This window comes from Labrus bergylta, chromosome 11 (assembly GCF_963930695.1).
Source record: "Labrus bergylta chromosome 11, fLabBer1.1, whole genome shotgun sequence".
In the NCBI taxonomy this organism is placed as follows: domain Eukaryota; kingdom Metazoa; phylum Chordata; class Actinopteri; order Labriformes; family Labridae; genus Labrus; species Labrus bergylta.
This window is the reverse complement of record NC_089205.1, coordinates 24,542,065-24,557,867: the sequence shown is the minus strand read 5'-3', so window position 1 is coordinate 24,557,867 and position 15,803 is coordinate 24,542,065. Positions and strand designations below refer to the sequence as shown.

The window sequence follows — 15,803 nt, the reverse complement described above, 5'->3', positions numbered from 1 at the left end:
AATAAAGTTTCATTTTCTTACCTTACCAAACCTGTTTCTTTGTACCAGTCATTCTTATTCTGCTGTAAAGTTTGGCATTTTAACTTTGGGCCTAACTTGAGATTGACATTTTTCTGCAACCCTCATTAATTGGCCTTTTTATGAACTTTGCTTAGGGTTAGGGGTTATATTGGGTTTTTTTGCATCACCATCACTAATATACGGAGGTGCACTTTCACAACTCCTTAAACATTCCGATGGACAGAAACAAATGTTTGTCTTGTCTTCTTAACATGTTTTAAAGATTCTTTAATTAGCAGACATTTAATATCATGGATTATAAAAAATGAACGATGGGACTGTGCAGAGAGGGCCAATGAAGATAAAGTTGAATTCTTACAGCAGCATCTGTCAGCCACTATGAAGGCCTTTCCTTTCAGCTCATTAAGTATCCTTGCAGCTATGGGAAGATGTCAGGTATGTGATTATGCAAATCAGATCCTCATGTATCTTTGATTATTTTCCATGCAACTAGCACTAGGTTAAAGCAAAGTCAACACTCAAGCTTCTGCATGCCCTTGCATATTAGACTAATCAGTTAAATCTCTTCATTCTTGACATTTAATCATAGTTTATGAGACAAAAGTAAGTTATAAACTGTGCATCCTAAGGACTTGTTATAAATATGGCTACTGTTATTGTTAATTCCACATACATCCTTTAACAACAGTTTGCACACAATGTTTTGTTTTACTGGCTAGACATTTGGGGGGCAATGCCCTTAACTGATTGACAGCTAGTTCAGCTCTCATTATTATGATCATTATGTAAAATAAATGAAAAATATAACTGATCAATAAAAAATTATGTAAATAATTGACACAATAACTGCACACTAACTGTAACCCTCAGGGTTAGAGAATAGTTTTCCAGTCTAGAGCATGATAACAGTTTGGATTTCTAGTTTCCCTGTAAATTTGCTTTGAGGCAGAATTGTAAATCTTTGCAGAACTATGTTTGTGGGCTGTGATCAATAAAAACAACAAACTTCATAAAAGAGCAATATTGAAACTAAAGAAATTATGCAATTCAATTTGGCCAAATATGATTATTTAGCGTATTTAATTTATTACTTGTTCCATCTTAAGATGGCCCAACATTCATACATTAGTTAAAATGAGTTAAATTCATGAATGTACCTTTGTCTTCAGATTCAGGGGTTCATTGATGAATGGGCTCATGTAATAATAACCTTTGTCGGACCACTTCAGGCCAAACAAACAAGATTTCTTAATTCTGGTCTCTGCATTATTACAGATTCCCAAATTGACATAATTGTTTTGTATTGCGCAGCTGAATGCCATAAGGAGGGTTTTATGAAATTAATATATGAGGTTTGATCTCATCTCAGGAAAAAAGAGAAACCAATGAGACAGTGTCTCAGTTGATCTGCCAACTTTGACCAAAGGTGATGCTGAACATGCCTACTGAGTAGAACAAGATGACAATAATTTCTTATTCATGACAAATTCTACAGAATAACACTTTACACCCAACACACATCTAGGCAGCCAAAAGACTGTCAGACACACAGACACACTTTCAGAGGAAGTGGGAAATGAGCTTTTTATGAGGCAACATTGGAAAAATGATAAAACTTTGTCTGACGCTGCCATTTACCTGCTAACAATCAATATCATAATAACAGAGAGTGAACATAATGTAGGATGGGGTTGAAAACAAATTGTAAATATACCCATAAATGTTTTATTTTATCACACCACCATTACTGAGAAAATGGAAATTATATTTGTGTGAAATAAAAAACATTACCACAGAAGGTACAATTCCATTTAGGCTGACCCACAACATTTCTATCAGCACTTTAAACCCAGCATCCATTACTTACAAATACTGTCCGCTCCTAAAGACATGTTGAAAGCCAAATTATGAATGGTTCTCGAGAGTAAATCCAGAAAAACAAGCAAAACAATGTCTGTCCTATAACAGGTAATGTACTGCCTTCAGAACTGTTTGGATTGGAAAAAGACAGATCATTTGGGTATTTTGATCAAATTTGCAGATGCCACAATTTCATAGACATTTTAAAAGGACTTTGGGCCATAATCGATAAACATTTATCCCTCACGTTATTGGTATATTAAATTATACAAATTAAGTGCTAACCTGTTCCTCTAAATGTAAGGCATTAACAATGTCCAGGCTTTCGAGGGTATGACCTAAGAAGATGAAAAGTAGGCCACAGAGGCTGAGACTGGAGATGGCGTTCCTTCTGTGGGTGATTATAAGACCGATTCCATCCCCGGTCATCCTCCACCCACATCCCCTTCTGGCTTCTGCCTCTCTCTCTCTCATCCATCCAAGTCCACTCTCTCTCTCTCTTTGTGTTGGAAAGACAGTGTGCCCTGCAATCCAGCTGGAAGACACCATCTGTTTCAACTTCTCTTTGACAAACATAAAAATGACTCAGACTAGAAATGTGAGAATGCAATCTAAGATTAACTGAACAGATATCTCAGGAGGAGAGTGTTACCCAGAAGTAATGTTCTTCTGACAATTATAATGAACATATTACAGAGTGTGCACGCATCCTGAACCATGTCAAGACTTAGCTGATGCTCTACAAAAAAGACTGAGTAATCTCTAATTTATCCATTTTCATGACTACTTAGTCTTTAAGACCCTAGCCCAACATTTTGAATGAATGTTAGCTCTGATGAGCCCTGCCATTGCCAAATCCCTCCAACTCCAAACCGGCATCCATGGGGCTTTCTTTGTTCTAGGATAAAAAGTAAAGGTTCCAGTCTCCTCACCTCTCGCTGGTAACAACATCCTGCAGGCATGTGATAGCTGTTGTAAAGGATCTCCTGGTCAACACCAGTGTTTGTACTTTCTCTAACAGCACAGAACGTAGCATAAACACAGACTCAGAAATGAATCCAAACCAAATCAGTAAGTCCTCTGCAGAGGATTCCAGACTTCAAAGACAGAGTAATCTGCTTTATATGGATGTTTCTGGGCCTTTATCATTGCCAAATCAGCAACTGAGCCGACTTAAACCATGGCTGAAAAAACAATGCTAATAGTGGATAATTATCAGCTTTTACTCCGTCTGCACTAGCTGCTCTATTCCCTCTCCCATCGCACACAGAGCTGGTGAATAAACACAATGGCATGAATAAATAATGACCCAACAATCCTCTTAAGGTCCCTGAATGGTGAGGGGAAAAAAAGACAAAAGTTTACTTTTGGTGTTTGAGAGCAAGCGGAGCCTGAAATTGTAAGCGACTCATTAGGGCTACATGTGGCTTGCCTGGGGCCTTGCTGAACAAAGATGGCACCATCCTCATCCTGTCATTCCTCAGCGCACTCTAGGCCTAGCCTAATACAATTCCAAAGTATACCCTTAAGAAACAGCTCCATTCCTGATGAAACACAGTAAAGAGTTTAAAAACCCTCACATCTTTCAAACTTGCTTCCTGAATTAAAATGTTACCACACCGAGTGGGAATTGTCTGAGCCACCTCTGCTTGATTTGTGCAGCGTTGCTTTGCTCTGAATAAACATCAGACTTATATGCTTCCATGCTAAAGGAGCATACCTTCATCAAAACAATTTTCCTCCTCTCAACATGCTCTCCCTGTTATCTTACATAAAAGCCCACTGTTTTTCATTTCAGACACTTTGTCAGTGTTAAAGAATTGATTTGTGTGTGCCTCCCGACTCCCACTGAGTGCATGACAGTTCAAAGGGCCATCTTAAACACGTTGAGTCGAGAGGCTTGTGTTTCTAAGTGCTTATATAATTCAAACTGTGGTAAAACTACAGCCAGTGAGAGTTTGAAATTTAAAAAAAAAAGGTTTGTTTATAATAAAGAATACATGGACGGCTGCAGCACATGGACAGAAAAAGTATCCTGATCAGTTATCAACATTTGGAAACCTTTCAGATGCATCTCCTTTTTCTGTTTCATGAGGTAAATTCCAAACATGCACCCAGCACACTGGTAGTAGCATGAATGTATCAAAAAAATAGAGAACTTATGCAGACAGAAAACACGTTTTCCGGAATCTAATTGTCAAGACTTTGGTCAGAGCGAGGTAAGCCAATTTCAATTCCAAATTTCCACTGAGGCCATGAATAAAAATGAAGTTCCCTGGGGTACATGGAGTCCTAGCAACTGGAGATGGGAAACAACATGAACACCAGAATTATCCTTTAAACCTCACTGCAGTGTAAAATCAGAATGTGAATTTCAATATATTTTGCCGTTGCTATACATGTTAAAACATGCTAAAACATGTTAACAACAATGATAGGAGGGAAGAAGACCAATATGCCTTTTTCTATTGCAATATGTTTAAAGGCTTTTAAATTCCCCTCTGTGGAGATTGTAGTTAATTTATAATATATGTTGTTTGTCTGTCTGCACATCCCGAGTCCATGTGCAGCATCAAGATTGAGGCCGATCAATCTGTAATTGATCCGTTGCAGCTGTATGAGCGTGACACATTTTTAGATCCTTTGTTTATTGCACGCCAGTCACTGTTATCTCTCCTGCAATGTAACATTGTTTATATTAAAATCTAATCTATTCTTAATGCTTTTTCCTTATTATCAAAAACTGATGCATGCTTGATATCAGAGGCTGATTCAGATTGGTGTGTTGTCACTGGATGTGAATTCTGTGAGCAAGACAGAGGAGGGAAGTATCACGCTCGTGTTTATCCCACTTAAGCCTTTCTCATAATTCATTTTGATTACACTTTAAATGTTTTAATACCTGGTTTTCTCATCCCTTTTGCACTCACAAATGCTACATGCAATATTCTTTCTTTATAGTCCTGTGTACACAGGGAGTCAACAACTCTCACTGGGCAGCCCTGTATAGGTTGAACATATTAATGGAAAATTCTGGCCTTGCAGCATTTTGTGACCCTTAATCAAATCACTTTTTATTGCGGTGCAGTTGTGATAAAATTGAACTGAAAATGTATCATCACAGACTCTTAAGATTGCACTCGGCTTGTAGTCCTTTCTCTTTCACTTTCTTTAATTCTGCATCGTCGCTGCCTTTCCAGTAATATTGACTTAAAGAAGACGATGCAATCTATTACAAGGGTGGCAACCGAATACAATTAAAATACCACAACAATTAAAGTTTGACCCAGGATCGAAAGCACCGAGCATCCAATTAGTGATGTACACTAACAAGCTGTAAACTTGAGCTTCTTGCTCGGTGAAATCTACAGATGTAATTGTTAAAAACTTTCACAAAGTCAACATTTATTCTAGTCTTCGGGGAAATCAGGGTTATCAAACTTGGAAACAAAACATCCCAAATGTCCCTCAAAGATACAAACAGATTTTTTCTCCCCCTCACTTCCTTGTTCTCTATTCAAGCTGTACAAAATGTGAGCCTCAGCCTTCAACAACTGATATTCCAGAGTGCTACAAAAAACAACGTATTTTTTTAACACGACTCTTTATGAAGCAGCCGACTTGACAGAAGTCAATTTATTTTCTTTTTTTCCTGAATTAACTTGACATTTTAAAAACCACAGCCTCAGGTGGTCATCAATTCCTTAACTCAATATGGAAAACGTTGCTGTCATTGACTTCACTTCACACAGGCGCTTAATGAAATTCTTAAAAAAAAGTGTTACACATCCCACCTTCTGTAACCCACTACAGAGCTCAGCTAGTCATGAGTCACTTTAAACAGCTCAAACTGTGTGTTTGCCCAGATCTGGTAATAAACACGAGTATGAGCATGCAGGTTTAAAGATGGAGAGATTGCAGCTCTGAAGTGATCTGCCGCAGACTTTTGCTATTCCCACAGCTGAGATAAGACGACTGTTTCCAGTCCGACGGCACTACTTGTGAAACAAAAATCTAAAGCCTTTGTCCTGAGCTATATTCTTCAACATGCACAGGCAGTGACATTTTATTGTCCCGAATAACCTCCGTCGGAGAAATAATCCAGAAAGGACTCGAGCTGTCCAGCTCAAAAAGCTTTTAGACTTGCAGAGTCTTTGTGTGTTTGAGTCGAATGTGTGCAGTGCACTGATGGCTTTTTATTTATGCACGCTTATCTGACTTTAAATTATGCACTTCTGACAAACACTGAGAACAAAAACGGGGACGATGCAAATAAATAATCATCCGGTTACACTCTAATGATCGTCTGACTTATCACACATAGGATCTTTCATTCAACGTGGTTCAAAGCTGCTGCCATCAAGATAAAACACAAATCAAAAGCCTGAATGTTGTGTAGTTACTGTCTTTGTGTTTTCATATTCAAAGGTGCTTTGATGTTAGACCCTTATGTGTGTATTTTTTCAGTTTTGGGATCATGGATTAAGCATGTGAATATTGTGTGTACAAAACGAGTATTTAGCTAAAGTGCATTTAAGATAATGATTTAAAACTTGCAGAATAAAGTTTGAATCTCTGTTAGAACATGTTTTTCACTTGTGAATCGTTAGTAAATTAAGCATTCTGTACCTGGATTTAGTATCAGACATTTCGACATATCAGAGGTGAGCGCTAATGAGAGAAATCTCAGCATGGAGGTTCAATTATTTCTCTCTCATACTAAGGCAACAGCACGTAATGATCTCTGCTTCCTCGGCCTCAACAACATCCGCTAACTGATTTCACGAGAGATAAGCGGTCGTTCAGAGCTATCTGGAACTTGAATGTAGGAGACAGGTATAGAAGATTTAAAAACATCAGAAATAGGTGAGGATCAGGTAATTAAGATGTGACAAGATGAGATGTGGGGAGATAAAATATGAAAGGCATGATATCAGTTTTTCAATGTTTGCTTATTGGATACAGGCTGAGGGGGGATTAGGTCTGGTAATCCTTCATTTTTATTGACGATGATTTCCTTATCCAGAATGATCTGAGTCTTTATCGATACCACTATCAATACTTTTCTGTCATTTGTTGGAAAGACTAGTTGACATTATGTTTTCAACAGAACTTGTATATCTATTTTATATCCCAAGAAAAACAAACATTTCTCTTTCAAACAAATGTAAACATATTCAAACAAGTTTCTTGTCAAAATCGAGATTTTACATTTGAGAATGTTGTTGTATTAACCTTTGCCTTACCTTAAACTCATCATAATGCCACCTTGTTACGTTCGCTAACTGATTATTATCTGGCCAGCTCAACAAAGATTTACTAATGGGACTTTCAACAGAGTTTAGACGACGCTCCCATGGCTGCTTATAAGTGGAGCAGGATACGACTGTCCTGCAGTGGCAGCAGCCGTAGTTGACAGAGTTTTTTCAATCTGACAGTCGAAGGCGTGGCATCTCGGTTAAATTTCATTTACATTGCTGGTGTGCTTGTTGGAGGAACACAATTCCATTTTATTGGGGGGGGGGGGGGGTCCATACATATTTGCATCTAAGAACCAACCCCGGGCTTTGTGAATGGGGTGCACACTGATCGAACACAAGTGCTCCCTTTTCTTTAAAATAATGCAAACCTTCATTAAGTAAGATGCAACATTTTCATAGACCACCTTTTTTCATTTCTTTGCATTTGTCTTTATCATATAGCTTTAGAAGTTCCCTCAGTATAAACATTTTTTTAAATAACACTGGAGAATAACTCAGAAATTGGACTCAAATGGGCTGTTCAACTCTGGATGATACATGATTTATTTAATAAGCTCAGTTTAGAGACTTTGAAACCCAGACCATTACATCAGAGTTTGCTTTGGAAGAGGGGCGAGTGTTTGCTGAAACTTACACTAAGATAGCATCGACTGCATCGACTGCCAGTTAAATGGGTTTTCTAAGAGAGGCACAGAAGCTGTGAGGCTGGGTACGAATGATCCTCTGTGGAGCAGGGCTCATCCTGCTCCATGTCCAGCTTCCAGCTATAGAGAGGCCCCTGAGCCTCGGTGGTAAGATGGGCCCTGATGTGCTGTTGGTTTAGAGAGTCAGAGGCTCTGGCAGGGAGCGGGTATGCAAGTCCACAGATAACAGACCAAAACTGTCCGCGCGGGCCTCTAAAACCCAGCAAATTAGCCCGCAAATGAGCCAGAGAATATCTCTACTAATCCATGATCTGAGCACGGACTCTGCCAAAAAAGTAAACAAATAAATAACTTCACAAGAAATACTGGGGGTAGAAAATAACCGCGGCTGTGAGCTGGGAAACCACTAGTGATTTCTTTGAAGCATCATTTCGCCTGATATTCTGCTGTTATGACGCCTGCGACCATTTCAGAACAAGCTTCCATGTTGTGCTCGATATGGATGCAGTGAAATTACAGATCCCAGTGTTACTGAAAGAACTGTCCACAAGCAGAAAATGATCACAGACTATGTCTCTATCACAGATGCCATGAGGCAATGATGCATCAAAAAAAAAAAAAAAAAAAAAAAAAAAAAAAAAAAAAAGCATCATAATGTGTCTCAACAGGAAAACTGATTAAATGATCAAATTGTAGAACTTCTTTCTGTGGTTTTGGAAGCAGAATATTTTTTTATATTGTCACTTGGTGTAAAATTATGTGTTCCCTAATTTAGTCTGCACATATGCCTTGTCTTGCATATTCTTTGTGAATGCACAACTATGCTAGTGCCACTATTTGGCACCATGGTTACAATAAAACATGTCTTCTCTACCACACTGCTGTAAAACATGTCCTAATGAGTCCAGGCCTGTAATTCCTGAATATGTCTCGTCTAATTGGTAGTCTGACTTCACTTCACCCCACAGGCTCCCAACATTGTGGCAGAGCTCCAGGGGGACTATTTCACGGATGAAACACATTTAAAATGTGGAGTGTTTGCATCAGAGATATTTGCTTATTCACCACAGGAGGGCGTGATCATCAGCACTGATACATTTTACAGTTTGCACGGACTCGGAGGTACAAATTAGGGAGGCTTTGTATCAAAGTGTTAAGCTGTTTGTTCTGAAGTAAAAAAAAAAAAACTTTTATCCAGAGATGATCAAAGAATTCCCAACACAACAAAACTTTTAACTGCTTTACTCAAACTGCCAGTACAAAACCATGCTCATTTAGACAATGCAGCTCTCGTGGTGTGTGTGGCATCTTCTGGTGTGTGGGTCCATTTGAAATAAATAAAACCAAGCTGCATTTGAGGAAGAAAAAAAAAAACGGACCTTTAAATAGAATTAAATTCATTTTAATAAGTACAATGAACTGTTACTATCCAGCTCAGGTGGTGTTTTTCTGTGCAAAGGAAATGTGGCCTGAGCAGAGAAGGGTGAATAGAAGTGAACAAACGTTCTTTCATCAGGATAGTAAAGGGGGACGGGCTGCTGCGTGCTCCCTGTTCACGTTTTAAAATCTAACCAGAGATTTGCTTTTCAAAGGCTGTCAGCCTTTTGGGCTTTGACGTCTTTCTACGAGGAACACCTGTCCCTCACACACAGTCATGCTATGTTCAAAGATTCTGAGACTGAGCACCACCCCGCAGCTCTTAACCTCAATCTTTCAACAATTCACAGTTCCTTCAGCGTCTCGAACTCTCCAACAAGTATCTGAAACAGGCAGTGAGGGAATAGATCCTTGTCAGTCAAGTTTTGACTTTCAGCGAGAATATTGTTTGCATATTTTAGAAAGCTAAGGAAACAACAACTACTACTTAAATTATATACAATTCTTACTGTTATTTTGTATATTTGTATATATTTATTGAAGTTTTAATACAAAGACTTCCCAGCTATGGACTAGTAACTAAGATTTGTGCGATTTTGTGAAAAGCTCCATAATCCTCAAACAACATCAACAGTACAAAGACACTTTATATCTGAAGAAGAGAGCATCAGGTTACCAGCAGCAGTGGAGGCAGAAAACAATCTTATCTAAACAGCTGTAAAAAAAAGTGTGTATGAAGAGGCAGAAAAACAGCCCGCACAAGTTCAATCTACGCATCTAAGCATCCGACCACTTTTCATTCAACAACTCAGCATCAATAAATAGTGCTAGTACGGAGGCTAAAAGCGTGATCACATCAGAACATTAGCCAATGTGCGCTTTGAAGGTAAAAATGCTGATTGATGACTTATATTTAATCATGCAGAACAAAAAAAAAAAACAGAATAGAATTAAGAAAGCCGATGACCATTCATCTTCAAGGCCCCTTTGTCTTGTAACTTGAAACCATTAGTCAGTGAGGGAGCCTCCACCGTGCGTTGTTCTTTTACTTGCTTTGTCTGATAAAGACATGGCTTTGTGAAACACAAGATAAGGTTTCGACAAACAGAAAATTTGAAAGTTCTCCTGTAGTCCGCAGCAGGCTAAACAAATGTGTTTTTTGATAATTACAACGCCATTGTATTTTCTACAAACCTCTCAGTTCAGGAGAATAAACAAAATCCAATTGTTCCTCAACAAATTGTCATTGAATAGCCTCAACACTCACAAAAACACACATCAGTGCAACCAAAGCAGCACTGCTAGAGATTCAACTGGCACTGAAGGATAGGACAAATCACACCTGCATCACTCCTCTGGATACCTGCTAAACTTCCTCATTTGGTCTCAAATATCAGTGATTATTTTTTAAATACAGATGGATCTGGATCCATGGCTTGATACAAGAGACCATGCTGGCCTTGCACACATAAATACTAGTAGGAAAAATATTGATAAGATTTGTCCAACACTGTATTTTATTGATTGCATGGATATAATGTGAGCAAATGAGAGATGACCTTTTTGACTTGCAATAGGTCCATCTTGGTGTTCTTGTTTTGTACTTTGCTTGTTACTGTGCTGTCATTTATTTCTATTTTTGTCTTTTTCTGTTCCGTCTTGGACTTTTAACAACTTAATTTGTGTGGATTTTAAATTCTTGTTTGTTATGAGTGGACCCCAGGAAGAGTAGTCGCTACTTAGGTACCGGCTAATGGAGATCCAAATAAACAATAAACACTAAACTTCATCATGGCTGCGTATTTCTTAGAACTTCTCTGAAATTTTCTTCACACACTTTTTCTTTTTCAAATCACTTCCTGCCAAGTCAAGTCAATTCTGCCATTAATGATAATAGCACAAATAAAAACAAAAAATAAAAATCATCATGCCCGCTTCTAAAAATAATAATCCCTTTAGAATATAACTACTACTATTATTATTAATTGTATAATAATAAGTATTGGTAGCAGCATAAGAAGAAGTATAACTCTCCTAAAGTCAGTACTGTGGATAATTTTAGTCTTCATGGTGCTCAAACTAGACGTCCATTCAAGGAGTTTATAAAAAAAGTCATCTAAATAAAATATAAGTTACATTTGTAATAGTCTGAAGGGTTTGGAGTTCCTCTTCTAGCTGCTTCTCTTCTGCTGAAAATCAAGAGGCAGCTAAAAGGTTTGGGAAGGACATTCACAAAAAAAGTTCCTGCAGTTCCTGGAGGCTTTGCCCTGAAGCAATGCAAACAGCTACGAGGATTTGAGTAATGAGCACTAATAAAAATAATCTTTCTCCTAAAATTAAATATCATACAGCTGTGACACATACTGCAGTTATTTCTTCTACTTATTTAAACAGTATTAAATAGTACCATGTAGAAGAACAAATAGCTTTGCCCTATCATAATAGCTCAATCAGTATACAAGCGACTGGAACTAGTGATCATTTGTTTTTATGAAAGTATCAGTCAAACAATCATCTCTATTAGCAAGAACTGTGTAGGCTCTATTTGAATGATCTTCCTCTGCAGATTGTGAACCATGTGAATCGCAACAGTCCCTCTGCAGGCTGTTGTGGCTATCTCCTGGCTTCTTGTGGTGACAGAAACCTGACAGTCTAGAACATGACAGTGGGTGCAGCATTAAAGCCCAGATATAGATAAACGGTGACGGGGTAAAGCCCATGAAAAGCAGCCCTTTCCCAAACCCAGCAGGTTGGACTGGCCTCCTCGCTGTTCGGCCTCTGTAGGATGTGCAATGACTCAGCAGTGGCTGGCTGCTGGAGGTGTCCTCAAGGGGCTCCCTAGGGACCAGATGCATGCTGGGGAGGAGACACACAAATACCTGTACACTCATGCATGAGTGCGTTTTAAACACAAACCAACCAAAAAAAAGATGCACAGGGGATCTGTGTACATGTTGACAAAACGCACACATGCATACCACTTCAATTGGTGGTTGATGTAATTACTTATCCAATTCTCCCGAGTGATTGAGAGTCTGAATAGTTTATGAGTCTGTAGGGATACAATTAGTTTACATAATTACTTGTGTTTTCATTGTTACTTCTCTACCCATAATGCAGTGGGCCAGAGCAACAATGAAGGTAGCTGCAAATGTTATCATCAAATCACAGCTGGAATGAATCTTCCCGTTATCAGCAAGGCTTCTCTTCACAGCATTTATTGGACGCCTCAGAATCACTTCAGCATCAAGAAAATTGTTCCAAATCGCTCTTGCTTATTTGCATGTATTAAAACCAGGGTCAAGTAAGTCACATGTGAAGAGGGGGAGAACTGCCCAGCAGCTTGAATACATTAAAGCAGAGTAAATGGTTTGTTGATTTAAAGAGATTAAAGCACATAACAAGCAGGCCTGCTCGATGGATTTTAATTAACTTGCCATATATAAATTGCATGTTATCAGGCATTACTGAATTAAATGCTGAATACAAGTGCTCTTTCTGCTTGGGTGAGTTAAATAAAAAAGCTACTTAGAATCTCGGTTGGGTTTCACAGATGTAGCATGACGATGCAGCAATGGGTGCAATGAATAAAATCCAGCATCGCAGCTCCTTAACAGCCATCTGAGGAGATTCTCTTTAATTATGTACAATACAGCCAAATTCAAGTCCCCTGGCATCTCAGATGATCAAGCAGAGGGATGCCACGTTCTCTCCCTGAGTCATTCGGGCAAATGGATTCCACTTCCAAGAGTCATTTCTGTCAGTTATAATAAGAAGCTAATACATAATATGACACACTCTGAAATGCAAAACTATTCACAAGGTTCTCGGGACGGCTGTGCAGGAGCAATTAGAATTTTGCCGTGAGGCCCCGTGATGAGTTCCTCTATCTGCAAAATATCCTGGGACCAGTTTCATAAATCTGCCGGTTAATATGCATGGTTTTGGATATGTTAAACTTTGCATAGTGGGACACAGAATTTAAAATGTACAGCATAGAACATAGAAATGAAAAAAAAAAAAAGTTGATAAATCCATTTAGACAGAAACGCAGGTAAATAAATGCAGAAAGGAGTGGGCACTACAGACACGAAAGGGCTAAATGGATATAGGAAACCTGCCTGTCAATTTCTGCCTCCACACTGCATGAAATTAACTCAAAGAGCTTGTTCTTTCTGTGTTGACACTATAAAAGCTATTACTAAGTTATGCACTGACTTACCGACAAATAAGCAATTGAGAACTGATCTGTGGTTCCAAACAGTATTTCCTTTCCCAACCTGTTCTCACACATTCAAAACTCACTAATCTACAATTTGAATAAAAAGCATCTTCAGCAGAACTGCCATTATCATCTGGCATTTTCCGGCACTTGACATGGCTCACAGATACATATTCCCTGTGCTCAAGTGACCTTCTCAACAAGCGTACAGGCTCATCTGGTCCTCAGGCGTAACGCCATGCCACAGGAAGATTAATACAATTTATATAGCATCCCACTCCTGGCACTGATTTCACACAAAACCTGCCAGCCCAAAAAGTCCTCACACATACACACACACACACAATGAATCACAAACTGATAAAAAAAAAGAAAAAAGAGAAAGAAAAAAGAGAAAGAAAGAGTTTGGGGAAAAGCAACAGAGCACACTTCTGAAAAAGGCTGAAAAACAAGCAGTTGCCTTTTTTTCACGAGGACAAATCTTAAATGTGTTGATCTTTAGCCAAATTCTGAAGGAGATGTACAAAACGTGATAATGTGATGAATGATTTTTTTTGTAAGAACTAGCCAAAGCCAAACACAAGGATCTAAGTCTTAGACTGAGCCATGCAGAACAGTCTAACAGAACGTGTCATTCTGTTTAAGTGCCATGCTAAACAAAAGCACACACACACGTTTATTCCATTTCGACGTCCTAATCAAATCCACATGGAAACAGACAAAACCCAAAATCAGCTTGCTTATTTATTACTGGCATGGAAAGGGTAAAAGAGAAAGGTGTCCTACCGTTTTCTGTGTTCTCGTGTTCGGTGTCGGTGAGAGTTAGATTGGAGTTTGCTCTGCTGGAGAGGCACGAGCTGCGGCCTGACTTGGTGTTGCTCCGGCCCCACAATCTGACCGCGTGCTCTGGAGACATGATGCCGTCTGTCTCTGTGTCTGCATCCGAGCCCACACTGACTGAGTAGTCACGGTGTGGCATCCCCATTTCAGTTCTGTACGTGGCCACGTGGGACGGCAAAGCCTCACCGAAGCCGAGGTTTCGAAGGGAAAAGTCTGCGCCTACAGCAAAACAATAAAAACAAAGCTTTTTATGACTAAACGTGTAAATCACTGTGACATTTTAAAATAATAAACCGTATTCATTTCTGTAGAGATGACAGCAATATCCTGACCTAAAGAGGTTCAGGAATCATTTAAAGCAAATGCTTCATAATCTCAGTGTGTGAGTCACATGACGATTCAGATATATGTAGCAATGGTAACATATTTCTGATTCTGATTCTGTACTGTAGTAGTTTAAACCAGAATTCATAAATGTGTTGCTTTTCATGTCTGTGTTCCTACCACAATGTTCAATTGCTGTTTTGCCGAAGTTTTCTACTTTGATTTTTAAGTAGCAGCAGATTAAAAAAAGCCATATTCAAAACTTTAATATCTTAAACTGCATCCCAAAAATTGAGATATTTGTCTCCTTTTCCCTCTCGCGCTTAAGTCTTCAACAAAGGTTACTGGATTAACCACCTGACTGTAAGTCAGGAGGTCTTAAGCCGTCTTTGATGAAAGAACTCACTCGAATCTGTGAATGCTTAAAATAAAAATAAACTAATGAAAGACACACAAGGTTGGCGTTTCTTTCCTTCAGTGCCCGGCCCAAAAAAACACAGAGCCTGTGTCATCATTCATACTTAATTGCATTTTTTTAGTAATCCGGCTATGCTATATTCCAACTTGATTTCGGCTAACTTGACAGTGCTATCACATCTGATTTGAACTTTGATGTTCAATAATAAATTGGAACAAGCAGGTAATGGTATGCATGTCTTTCATGCAGTTTTCAACACTGGCATGGTAAGTTCAATCCATAGCCACCTCTGTTAATAGTCAAACAATGCAGTGTGACCTCTACTGCGGCTGAATGCGAATTAGATTTCTCATTAAAAAGCAATGATGCATATATTGAGACCAGGCAGAAAGGTGCCTATAACTTAATCAGCAGGATTTTCTTCATGTATTCTCTGCTGATATACTTATAGATGCACTGCAGTGATATCACTGACGCTCTCTTCTATTGACATTACAGCACTTTATTTCTAATATTAGCAGAGCCAAGGCTAACCTTGCCGGCTGAACTCGTCCACTTCGTGATGAACCATCTCCTTGACACGGCTCCCGTAGGCCATCCTTGAGTCATGGTCGAAGGCCTTGAGCGTTTCACTAGAGCTGTAGGATTTGGGGTTGGGCTTTCCGTCCTCGCTGTCTGCTGAGGAGCTGGTGTAACGGCGCTCTGTGTCCTGCCGGGCAGTGAGTGAGCGGTAAGGTCTACGTTCCTTCACTTCCATGGCTGCCTCCACGCTGTTTTCAACATCAAATGTGGGTCAATATTCCAGGTTAATTTGAGTGCTTCTGTCGAGAAAAAAC

General features: G+C 39.0%; 1 protein-coding gene across 4 annotated transcripts in view; it reads right to left on the bottom strand.

The window, feature by feature from the left end:
- The window catches only part of tenm4 (teneurin transmembrane protein 4), a 138,128-nt gene that overhangs the window by 93,359 nt on the left and 28,966 nt on the right, over positions 1–15,803 (bottom strand). For all 4 annotated transcript variants that reach the window (XM_065960321.1, XM_065960322.1, XM_065960323.1 and 1 more), the window contains exons 2-3: positions 15,502–15,788; positions 14,172–14,444 (exon numbers count right to left, since the gene is read on the bottom strand). In XM_065960321.1, the coding sequence (XP_065816393.1) occupies positions 14,172–14,444; positions 15,502–15,724 (496 nt within the window). In that variant the 5' untranslated portion in view covers positions 15,725–15,788. The remainder of the gene's footprint in view (positions 1–14,171; positions 14,445–15,501; positions 15,789–15,803) is intronic.